The 22939-nt window shown below is 40.5% G+C and overlaps 1 protein-coding gene across 1 annotated transcript in view; it reads left to right on the top strand.

Moving 5' to 3' along the window:
• The first annotated feature begins 1314 nt into the window (after positions 1–1314).
• OVCH1 (ovochymase 1) overlaps positions 1315–22939 on the top strand; it is a 47912-nt gene continuing 26287 nt past the window's right edge. The window contains 10 exon segments of the mRNA XM_059681135.1: positions 1315–1336; positions 2189–2307; positions 2581–2678; positions 3829–4005; positions 10143–10234; positions 10866–10993; positions 11758–11770; positions 12123–12323; positions 17298–17412; positions 21357–21494. Of these exon segments, the coding sequence (XP_059537118.1) occupies positions 1315–1336; positions 2189–2307; positions 2581–2678; positions 3829–4005; positions 10143–10234; positions 10866–10993; positions 11758–11770; positions 12123–12323; positions 17298–17412; positions 21357–21494 (1103 nt within the window).

Genomic DNA, 22939 nt, shown 5'->3' with positions numbered 1-22939 from the left:
GGCAATGTTCTCTGCTATCCAACATGATAGCCACTAGTCATAGATGACTAGTAAGCCCTTGAAATTTAGCTAAATTTTTAAATTTAATTTTAGTTCATTTCAAGTTAAATAACCACACATGGCTAGTGTTCACCCTATTGGACAGGGCAGCTCTAGGTAGTTCAATGTAATAAGACACAAAAATCACAGGAACACTCTTTGGGGTCATGAGACAAGAAGGCTGACAAGTGTGCTCCAAGTTTGTAAGCTCTTCACCAAAAGCTGCCCATTCACCTTCTGTAGTTACAGGGGTCATTGTCCCAGCTGATTGTCACCTGCCTAGTCCTATACCTGCATCCCTTCCACCTGACTATATTCTGGTTTTCTGTTCATCTGTCTACAGCCTGCTTACCACCCTGGATTTGTTTACCATCCCACCTCAAGGAGCTTTTATCTCTCTTTTACACAGAATTGAGACAACTGAGCCAAGTTAGTTGATTTATATAGAATGTCCACTTAGCCTTGCCCTAATTTTTTGGTAAGATATAAGTCCATTACAAATTCTGGCTCTATTCCTCTCCCAATCTCAAGCTAAATTGTTACAAAATAATATTTATGGGAAAAGTGCTGACATGATAGTCTTAGCAATGAATTTATTTTAACAATCTTAAATGATGGGTCATATAGTTCTGGTCCATTCCACTGAAGTTGATTGCCATCCAGAAACGTAATGACATAAATCTGATCTTTTATGTCTACTCTATTTGAAAACTTGAGTGTCAATGCCTTTAGCAAGCTACTTAGAAGCAGGAGCGGTACCATAAAGTACTCATTAGGCCTTCCTGGGTCTTCCTTCTCTCAGAAGTCGGCTATCCTGTGTCTTGAATGGGTGACCAACTTCCTTGCCCAGCGTGGGACAGAATTCACCTGCTTGGATTCACCTTGATCACACACCTATCCCTTAGGGACTTGTGCACACATTTAGTGTCCCACCAGCCTTGTGGACACTTAGCGCCTGTCTCCAGGGGCCAATGGCTGGGCCTGTGAAACCCGAGACCGCCAGGTGGCTGCAGCATGGGGATAACCAGAGGAGGTCATGCTGGGAGGTCCGGCAGCCTGGCAGGTGCCGCCCATCATCCCGTGGGCGTGGGCGGGAGTGAAGAGCTCTGTAGGCAGGCAGGCGCCTCCAGGAGTGCAAGGACCTGTGGGGGCGAAGACCAACTTCCTCCCTTGGTTTTCTCAGCCTAAGACACACGAACAGAGGAAGACAGACGAAGTCACCGCATGGGCACCAGGCTGGCATTGGCTGAGCTTGGGGTGCTGCCGTTTCTCGCTATGGGCCTCCCCTCAAATCCAGGTGAGTGGGCCCTGGGTGCCCAGGGTGCAGATGCTGGGGCAGGAGTCTGCATAATCCTCAGGCTGGAAGAGGTGAAGGGAGGAGGGGGTGCGGACAGTGCAGGCCAAGATGTTCCCAAAGAAGCGCCTGGGCCCAGTTTCTTCTTGAAATTACTGGATTCTGGAGTTCAAGTTTGTAGGCACATCTGCTACCCCTGCTCGTGCTAAGCAGCCTCCTCCAAAGAAAAAGAGCCAAGTGGAAGTAACTTATCCCATCTAATAAAAGGCTAACATGCAAATTGTCCCCTCGGGAGTTCCACCGGGAGTTCAACCGACTGGGAATTCCACCACTTACTATGATGTGCGCTGACCACCAGGGGGCGACACGGAACGAAGAAAGGCACCAGCCAGCAGCCAGAAGGCCCTAATCAGCCCTGATCGCTGGCCAGGCCTAGGGACCCTACCTGTGCATGAATTTCGGACACCGGGTCTCTAGTAGCCAAATATCTGTCTTCCGGGGAGGCATATGTTGTTCTCCAGGATCATTATAGAACCTAAATTATGTAGTGCTCACCCTCCCCCAGAATCAGTCACCACAGGAAGAGCTGGTGCATCCTGCCCCAGGTGTTTTCTTGTTAAGGCAGTTCAGGCTGCAAAGGGGCAGGGGAGGCCTGAGGCAAGTTCTTGTCAACACAACCTGAGTGGGGGGTGGTCTCGAGAATGTTTTGAGAAAAGAACAGGGACAGCATGCAGCTGAGTGATGTCAGAACATCTGTGCCAAGCCAGGAAAATCTGAATGTGAAATCTTGATAGAGTGAACTTTTACATAAGGTGTTCTGTGTGCGTGTGTGCACACATATGCTCTCCCTCACAGGACTGAAGTGTGGGATTCAAGCAGCTGATCTGAAAAGTACAGAAACTGCCTTGGAATCTGAGTTGTTCTCTGAAGTTACTAGTTAGAGAAATTCAACAGCTGGTAGACATCCATGCCAGGTCAGTATAACAAAGGCACTGCTTTCTTAATGAGAAGATGGTAACTTATTTCTTTTGTTTCAAATATCACAACTCCAGGTTAACAAGTAATTTCTGTCTTGATCCCACTCGACCTCTATGCCAAAAATTTTACTTCATAGGTAATAGCTTACTGATCAACTTATATCAGTATCTAAGGATGTTATATTAGATGAGTTGATTTCAAATATTTCTGGAGTCGACATCCATGGGGAGATGTATGTTAGTTGTATCCATAACTTTTGTCTTGGGCAGGTCTCCCTGAAATTAGATGAGCACCATTTCTGTAGAGGAAGCTTGATTCAAGATGATCTGGTGGTTACAGCAGCACACTGCCTGGCTAGCCTCACAGAGTAAGTTATGAGTTTTCAACATTTGTTAAACTTTGATTAATTTTGATAAATAGAACTTGGAGATTTGATGATCTAAATACCTTTCAAGGTCAAATTTCAGTTCCTTTCTTAATTTTTCTACTTGGTCTACCCCATTGGCCTTCCTGATCCTCAGAAACTGTGTCTGTTCAAGATTTCCCATGCTTCCTACCTTCTAACCAGAAATCCTGGAGATCCCAGACATCACCTATAATTTATGGATTGGTGGTGAGAAAAAATAATTACCTATTCTAATAAAGTATTGATGTCAAATATTAAGTGGATGCTCCAAAATTTGAATAATCTGAGTTTTAGGCATTAGGAGGGAAATAACAGATACTAGTCTAGATTAAAAGCAAGTACTAATAAGAGAGAAAAATGGTATTTCTAGGAACAACTTTTATACTTCGTTAAAAAATGAAAGTGCATGTGTAGACTGGTTTATGTACAAAAGAAGAAAAGATGCCACACTTAAATACTTTACACAGAAAGACAGTTGAGGTAGGGGAAAGACCTTCACAGAATGTAAACATTATGACTAGAAACCATGACTTTTTATAGATTCCTATAATTGATAAGGTCTTATGTCAATTAGTAATCCTATATAATAAAGAGGTAATATGCAAATTAACCCTCACACCCTCACAAGATGGCTACCAACGACCAGGCCAGCAGGGTGGTTAGTGAGGGATGACCAAACAACTGAACAAGCAGGCTGTGTGGGGCAACCAGGCCAATGGGAGGGCCATGAGGGGTGACCAGACTGGCAGAGGGGGCAGTTAGGAGTGACCAGGCTGGCAGGGAGGGGGCAGTTGGGGGTGACCTGGCCAGCAGGGGGAGCAGTTAGGGGCGATCAGGCAGGCAGGCAGGCAGGTGAGCAATTAGGAGCCAGCGATCCAGGATTGTGAGAGGGATCCCTAATTGGAGAGGGTACAGGCTGGTCTGAAGGGACAACCCCCCCCCCCACATGAATTTCATGCACCAGGCCTCTAGTCACTAATAAAGGTATATCTTCTTTTAAGACTTAGTAATACTTACAGGTACATTCATCACTTTTCATTTAATTGCATGAAACCAAGAGTCTTTTCTGGGGGAAACAACTGCTTATTGAAATATTTTTCTTTGTTTTTAGGGAGCTAATTAAGAGTCTGGTTATGATTGCTGGAGAGTGTAACTTCTTTCAGAAGGATAAGCAAGAACAGAATATTCCTGTCTCAAAAATTATTATCCATCCTGACTATAACAGACTTGGATATATGAATTCTGATATTGCACCGCTGCATCTAAAACACAAAGTCAAGTTTGATAAGTACATAGAGTTAGAATATAAAAATGTAATGGAGAAAACTGTGTTCATTAATTCTGTACCAGTTAACTTTAATTTCTATTTATATATCTAGTAATATTAGAATTGCTAACATTTTGTTTTTAAAATAATTTTGTTTAATGTACAGAAAGCACTGAATAGGCCAGTTATGGCGAACCTACGACAAGCATGTCAGAGGTGACACGCGAACTCATTTTTTGGTTGATTTTTCTTTGTTAAATGGCATTTAAATATATAAAGTGAATACCAAAACTGTAAGTCTTTGTTTTACTATGGTTGCAAATATCAAAAAATTTCTATATGTGACACAGCACCAGAGTTAAGTTAGGGTTTTTCAAAATGCTGACACACCGAGCTCAAAAGGTTCGCCATCACTGGTATAGGCCATAAGTCCTAGCCACACATTCTATGCTTAACTTAAGTAGCATTTTAAGTACTCCAGTGTCTTAGCTGGGCTATACTGTTAACCATCTACCTATACTCAGCTCTAGCCATGGAGGTTGGGACATTTGAAAATTTTACCAACATCATCTCCTTTCTGTCATTATTGTGAAATAGATATCTGACACACTCTCAGCACAGGTTAAACAATCTGAATTAAAGTATAAGAAATGTTTTTTAAAAAATGCAAGAAAGTAAAGTGTTTAGTGACTAAAAACAATGAAAGAGCACAGATCTAGAGTAGTTAGCCAGGCACTGAAATAAGCGACTGCGCTTGAAGCATGTAATTGTTATTTTAGAACCTAGAGCTTTAATTGGCCATGTAAGTAGCCTGCATTGGAGTTAAGGATCAGGGATGGGAAAGTCTGATTGGAGCCTTTGTGTACCTGGAACTTCCTGAAAGGTAATGCTTTGGAAGTAGGGGGAAAGAGAGGGAAATACAGCACACGAAGTGAGAAAATAAGGAAGCTTACTGGATGGAGGGTTCTCAAAGAATCTATAATTGTAAGCAAACCCTCATTCAGGGTCATGCTGAAATTTACATTATCTGTGATCCAAAACTCTAAGCCAAGACTCTAAAGTTGTTACAGGTGAGTAATCAGGGCTTCTGGCAGAAGCAAAGTCAATCCTTTCTGAAGAGAAAAACCTTAAATCTCAGCTTTACTATCCTCCCATAAAGTTGTAATGAATGTGAACACAATTAAATCAAAAGCATGCAGAGATAGTTGCCACCAAAGAGAGAGTCAGAAATAATAACTAATTATTCTTTCTACGATTATAGATGTTAAAATAAGGTACATAATATAAAGTACATTTTACTTAAGTTTATGTATATGAAGGTCTATCAAAAATGACTAAAGAACAGGAAACTATTAACTTAGGAGGAAAATTTTTAAAAGAGCCAATAAAACACTAAGGTATAAAAGCATAAAAATATAAGTGGAATTGGAAACACAGTAGCTGAATTAGTTAGCAGATTAGATCAGATACAGGGAACTAGAAAATCTGAAATAATTATTGAAAAGTGACAAAGTAAGAGACAGAGGAGATATATTAAAAGCATTTCGTAAACATCCAGTTTGAGCTTTAGAAAAAAATATAGGTAATGGGACAGAAAAGCTATAATTTAAGAAAAAAAGTGGCTAAGGAATAAACATAACTGATGAGGCACAAATCTTCAGATTTAAGAATTCAATAATTCCAAACTATGATGTTAAAAATTATATATAGACTAGAAGTCTGGTGCACGAAATCCATGCACTCAGGAGGTCCCTCAGCCCAGCATGCGCCTTCTCGCTGTCTGGAAACCCTTGGGGAATGTCCAACTGCTGCGGAGGCAGGAGAGGCTCCCGCCAATGCAGCTGCTCTCGCCAGCTGTGAGCTCGGCTTCTGGCTGAGCAGCAGGTCCCCTGTGGGAACGTACTGACCACCAGGGGGCAGCTCCTGCATTGAGCGTCTGCCCTTGGTGATCAGTGTGTGTCATAGCGACCAGTCATTCTGCCATTCAGTCAATTTGCATATTCTCCTTTTATTATATAGGACTAGAGGCCCAGTGCACAAAAATTTGTGCAATGGTGTGGGGGCGGGGTGTCCCTCAGCCCCACTTGTGCCCTCTCACAGTCTGGGACCCCTCAGGAGATAATGACCTGCTGGCTTAGGCCTGCTCCCGGGTGGCAGAGGTCAGGCCCAATCCCTAGGTGCAGCCCCTGCTCGGGCTCAGAGCAGGGCTGATTGGGGAGTTGGGGCACCGCCCCCTGTCATGCACAGAGCAGGGCGGATCGGGAGGTTGCGATGCCACCCCCAGTCACGCTCAGGGTAGGGCCGATTGGGGGGTTGGGGCACCGTCCCCTGTCACACTCAAGGCAGGGTCGATGGGGAGGTTGCGGCGCCACCCCCTGTCATGCACAGAGCAGGGCCCATCAAGGGATTGGGAGCTCCCCCCTGTCACACACAGAGTAGGGTCGATAGGGGAGTTGGGGCACTGCCCCCTGTCACATACAGAGCAGGGTGGATCAGGGGGTTGGGGCACTCCCCCCTGTCACACTCAGGGCAGGGCCAATGGGGAGGTTGTGGCCCTGCCCCCTGTCACACACAGAGGTGCAGGGCGATCAGGGGGTTTTGGCACTGCCCTCTGTCATGCTGCTCCAGGGGCCAGGAGGCCTCGCGGCTCCACTGATCCCAGTGCCGGGAGGCCTCGCGGCTCTGCTTGACACCGGGGCAGTGAGGCCTCACTGCTCAGCTGATCCCAGTGCCAGGAAGCCTTGCGGCTCCGCTGATCCCGGGTTTGGGAGGCCTCACTGCTCCACTGATCCCAGTGCTGGGAGGCATATTACCCTTTTACTATATAGGATAGAGGCCTGGTGCACAGGTGGGGTCTGGCTGGTTTGCCCTGAAGGGTGTCCTGGATCAGGGTGGGGGTCCTGCTTGGGTGCCTGGCCAGCCTGGATGAGGGGATGGTGGCTGTTTGCAGCTGGTCACACCCCCTTCAGGGTGGGGGTCCCCACTGGGGTGCCTGGCCAGTCTGGGTGAGGGGCTGAGGGCCGTTTTCAGGCTGGTGGGTGACTGAAGCTCCCAACCTCTCCTTTTTTTTATTTTTATTTTTAATTCTGGGATTTATTTATCCTCTATGGCTGTCACTGGAACTGAGAGCCGGCTTTAGCTCTGAGGCTCGGCTCCAGCTCTGAGGCCTCGGCTGCTGAAAGCAGGTATCTTGGTTTGTTTGGGTTCTATAATCAAAACTCTGTTGCAACTCCCGCTCAGCTGGCTGGCTGAAAGCATGGGGTTTGTTTAGCTTCTATAATTGCAACATAGTTGCTTAGAGTGCAAGCTCAGAGCCCAGCAGCAGCAAGTGGGGAACCTTGGCTTCCTCCTTCACTGGAGCAAGCAAGCCTCCTGTTCGCTTCAGCTGCCTGGCTGCTGGCCGCCATCTTGGTTGGCAGTTAATTTGCATATCGCCCTGATTAGCCAATGGGAAGCATGTCGGAGGTACGGTTAATTACCATGTTTGTCTATTATTAGATAGGATATGTTATGTTGAACTATAACATGCTAAAAACAAGGAGTGGATCTCAAAATCATTGAGAAGAAAACCTATATTACCAACAAGGAATGACAATTAGACCGACAGCTAATTTTTCAACAGCAGTAATGAAAGTCGGAAGACCATAGTACAAGATCATCAAAATACTGAGAGAGAATAACTCAAAATAGATCTGTATATTAAAAAATTATTGATTTCTTCTGTTCCTCATTATAGAAACACTCTATGAAGATCCAATTATGTTAGGTATTTCAATTTCCTTTCCTCAGTTCTCATAATTGTATGTATTAGGTTTGAGATGTCTATTAGACATCCAAGTCAATCAGACTTTCAATCGCACCACTCTATCAAATTTGTCTTGTCACAGTCACCAATGACCTTCACGTTGCTAAATTCAAAGGTAAATCTCAGTCTTCAGCTTACTTGATAGGAGCTTTGACAGAGTTGTGCACACTCTCCTGGAAACATTTTCTTCACTTGAATTCCAGGAGTCCCTTGGTTCTTCTCCTACCCCTTTACACACTTTTCCCTTAGTGATCTCATCCAGGATCAAGGCCTAGTGATCTATTCCAGATCTAGGCTTTAAACACTATCTGCTGGAAGATTACTGCAATATTATCTATCTAGTACAGGTTCCTTTTATTACAGAACTGCTACTTGGATTAATAGGGGTCATACAGTCAATTACCTAATAGTCATCTGCCTGGATGATTAATAGACATCTCAAACTTAATATCTACACTAATAAAAGAGAAAAATGGTAATTGGCGTACGACGATACCCTTTTCATTGGCTAATCAGGGCTATATGCAAATTAACTGCCAACTAAGATTGGCAGTTAACTGCCAACAAGATGGCAGTTAATTTGCATATGTAGGCACAATGCAGGGAGGTGAAAGGGAAAGCAGGAAGAAGCCCCCTGCCACTGACAGTGATCGGAAACCCAGGGGGGAGCTAAGAGCTGGGGGGCAGGGCAAAGGCGGCCCTGGGGCCGCCTTTGCCCTGCCCCCCAGCCATGATCGGAGAATCAGGTGCCTTTTCCGCCCTGGTCAGTGATAGCAGGAAGTAGGGGTGGAGCCAGCGATGGGAGCTGGGCACGGTCGAAGCTGGCAGTCCCAGGAGCTAGGGGTCCCTTGCCTGGGCCTAAAGCGAAGCCCACGATCGTGGGGCCGCTGCAGCTGTGGGTCCCCGCTGCCCGGGCCGGACGCCTCAGCCAGAGGCATCCTGCAGGGACAGGGGCAGATCCCGCGCGATCTTGGCGCCCCCCCGCTGCCACTGCAGGTCCCCGCTGCCTGGGCCGGATACCTAGGCCAGAGGCGTCAGGCCTGGGCAAGGGGCCGATCCTGCGATTGGAGGGTGATGTGGGTCAACGCCTGAAGGCTCCCAGTATGTGAGAGGGGGCAGGCTGGGCTGAGGGACACTCCCCCCCCCCCCGCCCCACACCCAGTGCACGAATTTCGTGCACCAGGCCCCTAGTGTTTAAATAAAAATCCTAATTATCCCCTACATCCTAAATCTGCTCTACCCATAGCCTTTCATCCCAATTAATGACAGCTCTACCCTGCCAGTTGTTTAAGCTAAAAACTTTGTACTCATTCTTCTTTCTCTCATACTCTACATCGAATCCATCAGGAAAATCCTATTGCTTCTGCCTTACCTTCTACACTCTTACATCCTGTTTCAGGCTACAGTCTTTCTTGCTTAGGTTATTTTCAACTGACTCTTAAATTATCAGCTTCCTCTTTTGCACCACTAATGTTTATTTTAATCCAGCAGCCAGAATAATACTTTTTGAAATGTAAGTCAGGTTATGCCTCTCTATTCAAAACACTTCAGTGGTTCTCCATTATACTCAGATGGAAATCAATATCCTTATTATCTGACATCTCCCTCCTCCTAGCCCAACATCTAACCTCTTTTTTGTTTTTCACTGAACATTCTTTTGTTTAATCTGCCCCAGGCACCCTGGCCTCCCTACTGTTCCTCAAACAATATGACATTATTCCACTACAGGGGATTTTCCATTCTGTTTCTTCTTCTTCAAATGCTTTCCACCAAGCTAACTGCATGGGGCTTTCCCCCAGCTTCTTAAGACTTTGTTCAAATGTCACAGGCTCAATGAGATTTGTCATGGCTGCCCTATTTAAAAGTATACCTCCCATGCCATCCTTTTTAATCCCCAGACTTATCTTCTTTCCCCTGCTTTCCCTTACCCCCAATACACACACACAAATTCTGCCAAGGCAGGGATTTTTTTCGGTTTATTCACTGAGGCCTAGAAGAGTGCTTACCATACAGTAGTGCTCAATTTACTATTGAGAAAAAAACTATTCTTTAAGAACAAGGGTACACCTTAAAATGTTAGTAGCTTTGGGCGGGGGGCGGGGGGGTCATTGTGGTATGTAGATCAATGGATTATGTTTTTTCTTGTTTTACTTTTCCTGCATTTTTCTAAATTTCTATGTGAAATAATTTTTTACAAGAGGAAAACATTGAAAATATATGTCAATATAGCATTTAGGAATAAATTGTAGAAGAAATGAAATCAGCCAATGTCAGTTTCCAAATATATTCAGCATCATTTCTCTGTGAACCTATGATTTTGTTGTTGTTGTTGTTACTGTTGGTTTTCAGGAATTGCTGTCCAGCCAATCTGTCTTCCCCATGGAGATGATAAGTTTGAAGAAGGGATTCTTTGCATGACCAGTGGATGAGGCAAGATTTCAGAGAGTGAGAGGCATCAAAAAATAAAATAATGTTTCTTCCAGGCCCCTTGCCATGCCCAGTAGAAGGAAGAATTTTGCTGGCCATGAGTAATTCATTATTTCCTGTGTTTTCCTTTCCCCTGAGTTCTGACCCAGTGAAAATCTGTGGCTCTCTTCACTGTATAAAAGTCTATACTTGAGGCTCTACGTAAACGTTGCTGCCATTGTGGTCAGTGTGTCAGATAAAACCCAAGGTAACTATAACAGATGAAGAAGACTATAGGAAAGGGATAATTGGGAAATAGTAACAATGGTTAAGCTTCGTATTTAATATTATGACTTTTAAGGAAAAAATAAAGAACTTTACAAAATATTGCTTTATTGACTGATGTTTTCCTCTTGGGGAAACATTCAAGCGTATATTCAAAGAAATCACCACTGCCTATGTTACCTTAAAAATATGCTGGATTTTTTTAAAAAGGGTCCTTTATAACATAATTATTTTAGGAAAGAATATAATTCACCCCTAAAAAAAAAGTAAGAGCTTTTACAATTTGGTTAAACATCTATTTGAAATAGTTTTAAACTTGAAGGCTTATTACCATTTGTTTCAGCGAGGACAGTTGTTGACTAACTTACCAGTCCCTTCTCCACAGCATCAGGATATTCAAATGCCCTGCAAGAACTGGACCTTCCTATCATGGATGACAGAATGTGTAGCACTCTGCTCAAGGGTATGAACCTTCCTCCCCTGGGAAGGACCAGGTTTTGTGTTGGTTTTCCTGTCAGGTTCAAAACATAAACAGGCCACGTTATTCTATAACACATGGGTGATAGTGAATTCTGCCTTCCCTATGAGCTGTTTTAGGGAGTTATTGCTTCAAAATTCCCTTTTCCTTCATCTTTCCACCTGGCTTCTACTGAAAAAGTTTACTCGACCTGGGCTGAGAGAATTCTTCCTTGTCCTATGCCCAATCTTACCACCACCAGCATCTCTTTTTTTTATGGGGTGGGCAGGGGGAGCGAGAGGCAGAGGAAGTAGTTTGAACATTTCCAACCTAATTAAAGCAACAAGATGACCACTTTGGCAAACTAATTAGGTTCAGCTGTGAACTATGTTTCATTCCACCTTTTGTTAAATTTTTTAAACATTTAGTGCAGAATGCAATGTTTGCACAAAGGTTGGCCAAAGAGAGCATTACTTAAAGTAACTGTTGGGTAAAAGATGTTGTGAATGAGTGACCTCCCAAAGATAACAATTTCACAAAGGAGACCAATCTTTACAAGATACACAGGAGAAAGGGAGACCAGTTTGTTGAAGACATGCGTTTTAAGTTTTAGGTGGCTTAACCTGACACAAAATTGGCACATGTTCTCAAAGCAGCATATTATTCTGAAGGATTATTAAAGATAGGATCCTAAATTGTGGGTTTCTTATCCTCGGAACCAAAAGTGTTTGACATATAGTACTTGGGACAAAATTAGTCCCTGTTTTCAAAGCCTTGAATCATTGCATAACCTTGGGGGTTCCATTCACTGGTGTTATAGTCTTGGGGTATGACCTAATCTTTTCCAGCAATTTCAGGTGGCAAGCTATTGCAGAAGCATGTATCTGTAAACTCATCCTTCCATTGATTTTGGTATGTATATGTTTGTGGCCAAAAAAGGAGGAGGGAGAGAGATATTATGTTAGCTTTATAGGATTGTAGGCAATGGGTAGAAGCAAGTTACATCTGTGCAAAACTATAGTACCTTGAAACTAATGGTAAAAAAACAAAAAGATGGACAAAAAATATTGATAGATAATGACCATTGGGCATCTATTTGCTTCTACTTCTCTGAGATGAGTGCTGATATTTGTGGACTTGATAAAACATTTTTAACTAGTGAATTTTCAAGTTTTCTCTTTCTCTACTATACAAGGGGGGACTCCGGAGGTCCACTTGTTTGTAGAAGAGACAATGGGATCTGGATTCTTGCTGGGATAACTCCTTGGGGAGCTGGTTGTGCTAGAGGTCGGGCTCCTTTAAGAAATAACTACAGAAGGACATCAGTTGGCATTTCCCCCAATGTGTCTGAGTTGATGGATTTTATCACTCAGAACATGATTACAGGTGGGTGTAATTTCTGTGAATTTTCCTTTATTTATTGCAAGTCAAAAATGTATCGTACTTAATTATTTCAAGGGTATTTTGATATATTGCAGATATAATCTGGACTAAGCTTTAAACCAAAGCAAAATTATGGCTGGTTTTCAATTTGTAATTCACTGCATATAAACTTTTGTCTCTGAATTCATGAGCACTGATATATGTCCATTTAACTTAAACATCAGCTGGTTCTTCAAATTTATGTTCATGTAGATTTTAACAAAATTTATATCTTTTTATATTTCTGAGATTTAAAAATACAAGAAAGGATTCAGAAGATTCTTTATCCATTTGACTTCTTTCCCCTCTGGATTACTTAAAAGTACTGAATTAAATCCCTCTTCTCCCATTTCTCTCATTCAGCCTTGTTCATTTTACCTGGAGACAGTGGGAAAATATGGAAGCTTTGCAGTTACCTTTGTTCTATGGCACTAAAATCTAGATTAGGAAAACAAATATGGGTGTGGAGATGCTAAGCCTGTCCTCCAGGAACTTTCCAGCTATTTGGGGAGACAAAGAAGCAAATGGACAGTTGCAATAAAAGATGCGTTGTAGGTCAGCCCAGAGAGTGGCCAGATCACTGCGGAGGAGCGTAGGGGCTGAGTACTGAGGGGCCAGAAGGTTTTCCATGCAAAGGGGCAGCGTCTTTACAAGAAAATGGCACAGGAGCGGCCACTGCAGAATAAAAAGGCATGAGAAAACACAATTTACAGGACAGGTCATTTAGTATAAGAAAAAATTTTTTGTTGTTGTTAATCCTCACCTGAGGATATTTTCCATTGATTTTCAGGGAGAGTAAAAGGGAGGGGGAGAGACATTTCAATTGGTTGCCTCCTGCATGCACACCAACCAGGGCCAGGAATCCAGCTTGCAACCAAGGTACATGCCCTTGACTGGAATCAAACCGAGAACCCTTAAGTCTGCAGGCAGCGCTCTATCCACTGAGCCAAACCAGCTCAAGAACCAATTTTTTTTCTTATTAATAATTTGTCTTATTGATTATACATTGAAGTGATATATTGTGTTCAATAAAATATACTAGTATTGTTAAAATTAATTTCGCCAGTTTAGTTTTATTTTTTTAATGTGGCTACTAAAAAAATTTAGAATTCCGTGTGACTCTACTATTTTTTCCTTTAAAAAAAACTTTATTTTTGAGAGTGTTACAAATGTCCCCCTTTTCTCCTTCATTGTCCCCCTCCACCCTGTTCCCACCCGACCTGAACCAATAGTTTTTAAAGGCCAGGACCCAGAGCAGCAGAACATAGCGCTCTTTCCGTCCCTCCCTCCTTATAGTCCAAGATCAGCCACTTGGATGACGATTTGGAAAGCACTGCTGCCTTTGGGCCAGCTGAGCACCAGCTCGACCTCAAACCAGAGAGGCTCTCAGCTCACTTTCCTTTGGTCTTCAGAGTAAAAGTGTTCTGTTGCCATCACTGCAGGGGGGAAATTCTCTCCTGGCGGCACTCCTGTTCAATTTTTATCACCTGGATGTGAAGATTAAAAAGCTTAACAAACCTTGAACAAAGGTTAATGATAACAGCACTGTAAAATAGCAATGAAATCGGGCGATAACCATTAATTCCAGAGCCAAATGAATATCGGCATGTGACTTGTACTTTATTTAAATAACACTTCCTTATGACCATCTTTTTTCTGATCCTCTGGTTGCCTATTTCTTCTGACTTCTAACAATTAAAATGTGACACTGTCATCTGAAATGTCTGAGTGACTTGCTAAAATTTGTATACTTTCACTTTAGTATCTTTAAACAAAGGTGTTTTGTTGTAACCTAGGACAACCTAGTTAGAAATGAGAAAACACCATCTTAGTTTCATCTACTATAAATTTGAGAACTTCAGTGTGATACATGATTTGAGAAAACTGCATAAATGTTAAATCTGAAGAACTCAAATAAGGAACATTATAAATACTATTCAATCATAAAAAGAATGAAATCTTGACATTTGTGACAATATAGATAGATCTTGGAGACATTATGCTGAATGAAATAAGTCAGAAAGAGATATAAGTACTATATGATCTCACTTATATATGGAATTAAAATAAAAAACTAAGCTTATAGATACAGAAAACAGATTGGTGGTCACCAGAGGTGTGGGTAGGAGGGTGAGCAAAATGAGTGAAGGGGGTCAAAAGGTATGAATTTCCAATTATAAATATGTCATGGGGATGTAATGTAAACATTGTAACTATAGTTAATAATACTGTATTGCATATTTAGATCAAAGAGAGTAGATCTTAAAATGCTCATTATAAGGAAAAATTTGTAAATATGTGTGATGATGGATATTTATTAAAGTTATTGTGATTGTTTTGCAATATATACAAATATTGAATTATTATTGTATACCCCAAACTAATATCATGTTATATGTTAAAATTATACCGTAATGCCTCACAGATGTGGCTCAGTGGTTGAGCATCAGGTTAAGAGCTTGATCCCCAGTGTGGGGCATGCAGGAAGCAGCAGATCAATGATCCTCTCTCATCATTGATGTTTCTATCTCTCTCTCCCTCCCTCTCTGAAATCAATAAAAATATTTTTTAAAGTTTAGAAAATTAGACCTGAATAAAAATAATATAGGAGGAAAAGTATTGTAGAAGTATGTCAGATGATTAATTAGTAAGACTATTATTTTTAAAAAAGAAAAGAATGTATCACTTAGAAATTTTACTAATGAAGTCTGCAAATACAACGTCTTGGTCACAGAACCTAAAAACATACCCATTCCTATAAATATAAATTAATCATTATAAATTGTATAGTTTCAAGCTGACTCTACCATATATCTTGAGATATTGTCCATAGCTGGAGTAAATAATCAACTTTTTTCCTATGTTTTGGAAGATTGCAGACCTCAGGGAATACAGCCTAGGTTCTCTAGCCAGGTTCTCTAGCCAGCATCTGGTAGTGATATTGTTATGGGAATTTAGTGGGTAATCTTTTTCACTTATTTCTGTAATAATGATAATATTTTGTTAAGTGTTGCCTCAAAGATGGAAACTAGTTCATGATCTATAAGCTTCGATGTCTTTGAAATTTTTCTACATACTCCATCTTCTGTATGGCTAACAATATCTTTAAGGTCAAAAAATTAGTTTTGCTAGTACCTCATCTCCTTGAGTGTTCTACATCCATTTTTTAAAAATTGTATTTATCATTGAAAAGTATTCAAAGATAGATGATAGTTCTAAGAGTTTATAATCTGGTAGGAGGAGAGAACTAGACAAAATTAACTATACTATAAAACAAGACAAAATAAGCTTTATAATCCCAGGTGTGTTGATACTATGGAAAATGGAGAGACTAATTCTCATTGCAGGTTTTGTGAGGTGTGTGTACTGTGGTTGGGAGGGGTTGGAGTAGGAATGCTTTAGTGAAGGGGTTGTTATTGAAACTAGGCATTAAAGGATAGTTATGATTTTATAGTTCACGAAGTCTTTTGTAGCCCTAATATCTAAGAGATTTCTACAAACCATTCTAGACGGAGGAAATTGTGTATAAGCAATGTCAGAGAGGTGAAGATTGTCAGTTGTTTGAACAATGTGTGTCCCAGTGCTGCTGGAGGTCAATGTTAATGTAACTAGGAACTGGGTTAACAGTGGGAAATGAAGATAAAAAGAATGCTAAGGCCTTACTCATAGAGGACCTTGAATTTCATGTGAATAAATTTAGACTTTATGCTGTAGGCAATGGAAAGCTAAAATGGTGGTGAGGTTGTAATTTATAAAATGAAAGTAAAATGAATGTAAATATTTTTATGAGTACAGGATGAAAATGAAGTGGCTTATTGCAGCCCATATTTAAAAGGCTTAAGAGTCTAAGTTCTGTGAGTAAACCTAGCAATAATATAACACCAATAAAGCCTTTGCTATTGTTGCTCATTCTTCTTTTAGAACAGGGTTGGGGAACCTTTTTTCTGCCAAGGGCCATTTGGGTACGTATAGCATCCTTCGCCGGCCATCCAAAATAAGCAACTTAAAAATTAGTCTGCTATGTTTGGTCAAACAATTAACTCACTCCTAATGTCTTGGCAGTGCCAGACCAAATAATTTCTTGGGTCTTATAAATGGCCCTTGAGATGGATATTCCCCACCCCTGTTTTAGAAGAATAGCATTCAGAACAAAAATGAGAGTCCTGGTATTAGAGTTCCAGGCAGGGGAAGTAGGGAGGAGGTATGTAGGTGCCATCTTTAGAAAAGGACATGGATAAGCTGGAAATTATCTGAAGGACAATGCCCAAGATGGAAAGAAATTCAAAACAGTGTCTTGGTAGATATGATGGGAGGAACTGGGAATATTTGTGGTCCAAAGAAGACTTGAGAGGCTTGTGAAAGGCTACTGGAGAAGCAGAATTGGACTTTTTCTGATTAACTACAGAGCTGAGAGTAGATGTTAGGAGGAGCAGAGGGTAGATGTTAGGAGGAGGCAGATTTCAATTCGATGTTAAGTAGTTTCTAATTTGAGAGATTTTTGAGACTTAATGGACTGCCTGAGGAGATAATGAGTTTCCTTTATAAGTGGTTATTTGAGCAGAGCATGAATGGCTATGGGTAAGATGTGAAAAAGCGTTTATATATTAGGTAAGAGACATGCAGATGACAGCCAGTTTACCCTCAAACCCAGAGAACCTGAGATTCAACTTAGGCAATAGAGAACTTAAGAGATATTTACAAGGAGGACTTTCAAGAAAAAAGGGGTTGGTAGTAGTGTCAGATATTGCAAAAGTCTAAATAAGTTCAGGTTAAATGCTGTTGGATATGACAGTGCTTATTTGGGAGCTGATTCAGTAGAAATTGTCTGTCAGAAGCTATATTCATAATGGGTTAAGTGATTATTTAGGATTTGGTATCTTTTCTTCACCAAATAGTCAAAAAAAATTTAAGGCCTTAAGATGTGTCAGGCTAATTTAGGTGCTAGTAATATAGCAGTGAATGAAACAGACAAAAATGTTCTCCTTTATGGGGGAAGTTGGAAGATGGAGAGTGGAGATAATACAAGTAATGTTACATATAATAGTAGAAGGTGGTAAGTACTATATAAAGCAAGAAAGAGGGTATTGAGCAGTGGTTCTCAACCTTGGCTGCACATTAGTATCACCTGGGAATCTTTTTAAAATCCTGATTTCTGGGCCTCATCCTCCGGAAATTCTGTTTCTTTGTTATGGGGTGAGGCCACAACATTAGTAACAAAGAAACAGAATTTCCGGAGGATGAGGCCCAGAAATCGGGATTTTAAAAAGATTCCCAGGTGATTCTAATGTGCAGCCAAGGTTGAGAACCACTGGTATATAGAGTGATAGGTTATGCAATATTAGAGAGGATGGTCATGGAAGACTGCCTCGAAGATGATACTTGAACAAAGACTTGAATAAAATGAGGAAGGAAATTATATGATCATCTTTGGGAAGGGACATTCTTGGCCAAAGGAATGGCATGTGTGAGTCAGGAAAACTTGTGATATATTTAGGGCACAGAAAGATCTGAGAGCTTGAGCTCAATGAGAGAGGGAGAAGTGGTTGTGATTAGTGGTGGCCAAACTTATAGACATAGGAAAAGTTGGGGTTTTACTGTAAGATATGGAGCCATTGGAGGACTTTGAGCAGAGGAGGAGCATGATCTGAAATGTTTTAAAAAGATTGCTTTGGCTGTTGTATTGAAAATAGACTGTAGACGGCAAGACCAAGAGCTGAGAGACCAACTACTGCAATAACCCAGGTAAGGAAGATGTTGGCTTTAACCAGGATTGTAACAGTAGAAGTGGTGAGAAGTGACAGAACCACAGGATTTGCTAACAAGTAGAAAATTTGGGTTTTAAGAGAGAGAACCTTATGATTGATTTGAGACTTTTCGATCTAGGGAAAAGATGGAGCTGCCATTGTTTGAGATGAGAAAGATAGCTAAGCAGTGAAGAGGAAGATGGAACAGTGGCTTTTGGTAATAGGGCAGTAGGACCAAGAGAAACATAGTTTTGTTTTTGCTTATTTTCTGGATGTATAGGCTTAACTGTCTTATGGGCAGAAGAGAGGGTAAGAGTGATAACTCAAGAGAAATACATCTATTTGTGAAGAAAGTTTAATAAGAACACTACAGATAAAGGAAATTTAGCTTTGGAAAGAAAAATCAATTTCTTTTCTGGGAAAGCAACAAAAAATCTTGATGTACTTTATAGGAAAGTTGAAGGAATTTACATCAAATGCTGTTCTTGTAATTATAAGGTTTTAATTGCTTCAGATTTAGGGGATGAAGTTGAGATTAATAGCTAAGAAGATATTACAGAGTTTAGGGACTAAACTAAGAAGTCCACTAGAGCCCAACCAGCATGACTAAGTGGTTGAATGTGGACCTATGAGCCAGTAGATCATGGTTCAATTCCTGGTCAGGGTGCATGCCTGGGTTGTGGGCTCGATCCCAAGTAGGGGGCGTGCAGGAGGCAGCCAATGATTCTCTCTCATCATTGATGTTTCTCTCTCTATCCCTTTCCCTTCCTCTCTGAAATCAGTTAAAAAATATTTAGAAAAGAAGTCAACTAGAGAGAATAAGACATTCAGTAATATCACAATTCAGTTTTAGCATGAATTTGTTACATTTCAACAAGTTTAAAACAAACTGGTTGTAAAATTCATTGTTATTTCATGTACCACCAATAAAGCAAATAAAACATCTAAGACTGAGAAATCTCATGTAAAGCTGGGACACCCAAGGCCTGCAGTGTTAGGCTAACCAAGGCATAAACCCACCCACATGGAAAGTTACATGCCTCAATCTTGGCACTGGATGTAGGGAGGAATAAAAATCTTACCTGATAATTTGAATTACAAGCTAATACTTGTGTAAGTCTACAGTCTAAAATCCTCTACACCAGTGTAGTTCAAACTATTCCAAGCAGAAAAATTAAGTAGTAATCAGTTGAGAGTTCCCCCAGGTGACTGGGCAAAGCTAATACAAGTCCTTCTGGAAAAATTCTTTCAATCTGTGACTAACAGAATTGTAAGATCTTTCTGATTTTGAAATGTTCAAATGTGAAAAGACATGTGTTTTAGAATTGTAATAAGATATGGAGCCAATTTGCAGGCCTGGTGACTTATCCAGCATGCTAAGCAGCATTGAATGGTACAAGGGTTTTATAAATTCCAAATGGAGTCAATTAGCTAATGGTAAGGGAGAAAGAGATAATGAGAAGTGGGGAGTTTATACAGTCTTTCCAAGCCTAATTTTATTCTGGCAGGTGGTAGCTAGGCTCAGAAATGGCAGATAATAGAATTCAAGTGGTCTCCTCTTTTTTTTTTTTTCATGCCCATGGTAGACATTGCATTTCTTAGAGGCTAGAATTGTGACTCTCATATCATGAACACTCAGTAGATATTTGAATGGATAAATCCATGATTAATTTTGGTACCCATCTCTCACTTAGCTTGACTAGACATCAGAATCCTTTTTGTTGTTGTTGCTGTTAATCCTCCCCAGAGGGTATATATTTTCCATTGATTTTTAGAGAGAGTGGAAGGGAGTGGAAGAGACGGAGAGAGAGAAACAGCGATATGAGAGAGACACATCAATTGGTTGCCTCTCATAGGAGCCCCGAACCAGTGTCCAGAACTGAGCCTTCAAATGGGGTACTTACCCTTGACTGGAATCAAATCCTTGACCCTTCAGTCCACTCTAACCATTGAGCAACCAGCTAGGGCCTCAGAGTTCTTTTTAATAGCAACCACTAACAATAAATCAAGATTGGCAAATGATTTTAAATCTGTTTTCCATCTCTGAGTTAGAGATTTTGAGGCAGAAAATAATTTAATCAAAAGAGGAGAAAGTACTGACCTTTGAAATCATAAAGCCTAAACTGCATTTCCTGTTATATGAGATGTGATGAGTCCCTTAATATCAATGCCAGTTTTCCCATTTGGAGAGGGGGAGTCATTTCTCTCCCATCTGCTTCAGAGGGAGTGTAATGAATATCAGGGAAAATGATAGATGTGGGGTGCTTTTTCAATTGAAGTGCTTAAAAAGTGAGTTTTATAATATTTTTAGCTGGCTTCTTGCTTTTTAAATTGAAGTGCTTAAAAAGTGATTTTAATAATATTTTAGGCAGCCTATTTTTACATCTATGTTCAGGATGATGGACCTGAATAGAAAAAGAGTAAAGCAAGTTTTTTCTTGTTAAGAGGAAATATTTAGTAAGAATTATTGTGTTTGGTTTTTGGAAACTGGGTATAAAAGAGTTGGATAGTTCCTACAGTCCTGAGCATTTATTTATCACGTAGAGGGCAGTGGGGCTATTAAATGGTGTAAAGTTGTTGATAAAGACTACCAAGTTTTAAGAAAAAAGTTCATTCTGACATATGAGATTCCAGATAAGATTGCTTTGCACTCAGATGAGCCTGAGACATGGAAGACAATGAGGATTTATGGTCCACTGAGGCTTCTTTTTCTGAATAATAATATGAATTAATGTAGGAAAATAAAGATGTAAAGGATTATGTGTTAAATTATGTTAGACTACTTACAAAATGTTTAGACATGTTTCTAAAGATGTTAGGAAAAGGTCACAGCCGACCTCACTGGCAGTTTGAGAGACGACATTGCAACCACAGGGACTGTGACTTCGGCTGACAATTCATAATTCAACTTCTGGGTGAATCTTATGAATTTCTAATTAGGCTTAGAACAGAGAGATGACTCTTAGGTTTCTTCAATTTATAATTCATAATTCTAGCATTTTATAACTAAGTGAAATTTAAAAAGTGGTTTCTGCCCATTCTCTAATTAATACACTTCTGTTTGTTGGATCAATGTCAGAAATTCAAGCATAAGCAAATCATTCTCCCATAAGGAACTTCCACTGCTTTTTATCTTCCAATATCCTATAAAATGTTACTGTTGGTGAGTTATGAGGCAAAGACCAGATAATAGACCTTATTTGTCACCCTCAACCTTGTGGTTTATTAATGTTCTCCACTTTGCTCTATCCAGCTTATGTATTTGGAAAATAATGGTGCCAGAAAATAAAATTATCCTGTTAAGATTTACAAGCTTAGACATAGAAAATCAAGTTGGATGTGACCATGACTATGTATCTTTGCAATCAAGCAACAGTGTGCTTATTAGTAAGTATGTTACATTTATTTTCATTTGTCATATTTTAGTCCCTGGATTGGTTCAGTATTATTCCTCTTAAAATATGGTTCACAACAGTGGAGAACACAGTAGATAATCTGCCACCTTGATCACTGGACTATTAGTGAGCTAAAATTTTGATTAACTTTCAAATAATGCTTTTAAATTGTGAACTGTGCCATGATATGAAATGTATATAAAATATATATAATTTAAAGAACAGTTATTACTATACATTTGTGTCCGTAACACCCAGCTTAGAAAGGACCTTTTTACTTTCAAGGTCCCAAGAGGTAAACAATATGCTAAATTTTGTATTAATAAATTGTTTTTGAAATTGGTTTTAAAAGCTATAGATCCTTAAAACCAGTATATTGGTATTTCTTAGTTTTGATATTAATTGAAAGAATTATAGTTTATATTGTTTTGACTTACTTTTGTCCTCATAAAATGTTATATAGATTAATCTGTGTGGATGTGTATATGTAATTAAGTCATTTTCAGTCCAGACTTCTTAAGATAATCACTTGTGGGTAGGTTCTGGACACTGTATATTTAGATACCCCCCAGATGATTCCAATTTATAGTCAAGATCAAGAACCACTCCCAGTCTCTCTAATCCAGTGGTTCTCAACCTTCCTAATGCTGTGACCCTTTAATACAGTTCCTCATGTTGTGGTGACCCCCAACCATAAAATTATTTTCGTTGCTACTTCATAACTGTAATTTTGCTACTGTTATGAATCGAAATGTAAATATCTGATATGCAGGATGTATTTTCATTGTTACAAATTGAACATAATTAAAGCATAGTGATTAATCACAAAAACAATATGTAATTATACATGTGTTTTCTAATGGTCTTAGGCGACACCTGTGAAAGGGTCATTTGACCCCCAAAAGGGTCGCGACCCACAGGCTGAGAACCACTGCTCTAATCCATCTTGACCACTCCCCACCTTGCTCACAGTGGGCCAGGCCCCTTCCTCAAACATGCTGCATGTTCCTGTCTCAGGCTTCATAGTTGCTGTTCCCACTGCCTTTCAGGTACCACATTACAGTCAGGTGTCTTGCCTCCTTAGGCTCCTCTCAGCTGTAAGTTTCATAGCCTTTCCTTGTTTTTGATGATTTTGACTTTTTGAGGAGCACTCATCTTAGAATGTCCCCAATTTGATTTTATCTGATCTTTTCCTCATGGTTTTGCTCTGATTATGAATTAAGGGAAGGAAGTCCACAGAGGCAAGGTGCCATTCTTATCACATCATAGCAAGAGGACATGCTATCAACATAATTTATCACTGATGATGTTAACCTTGATCACTGGCCAAGGTAGTGTTTGCCGGATGTCTCCACAGTAGTTACATTTTCCCCCTTTCCATACTTTCTCTTTGCAAGCAAGTCACTAAGGGTAGCCCACACAAGGGATTGGATGTTAAGCT

This window comes from Myotis daubentonii, chromosome 2 (genome assembly GCF_963259705.1).
Source record: "Myotis daubentonii chromosome 2, mMyoDau2.1, whole genome shotgun sequence".
NCBI classification, from domain to species: Eukaryota; Metazoa; Chordata; class Mammalia; order Chiroptera; family Vespertilionidae; genus Myotis; species Myotis daubentonii.
This window is presented reverse-complemented; position numbering and strand designations above follow the sequence as displayed.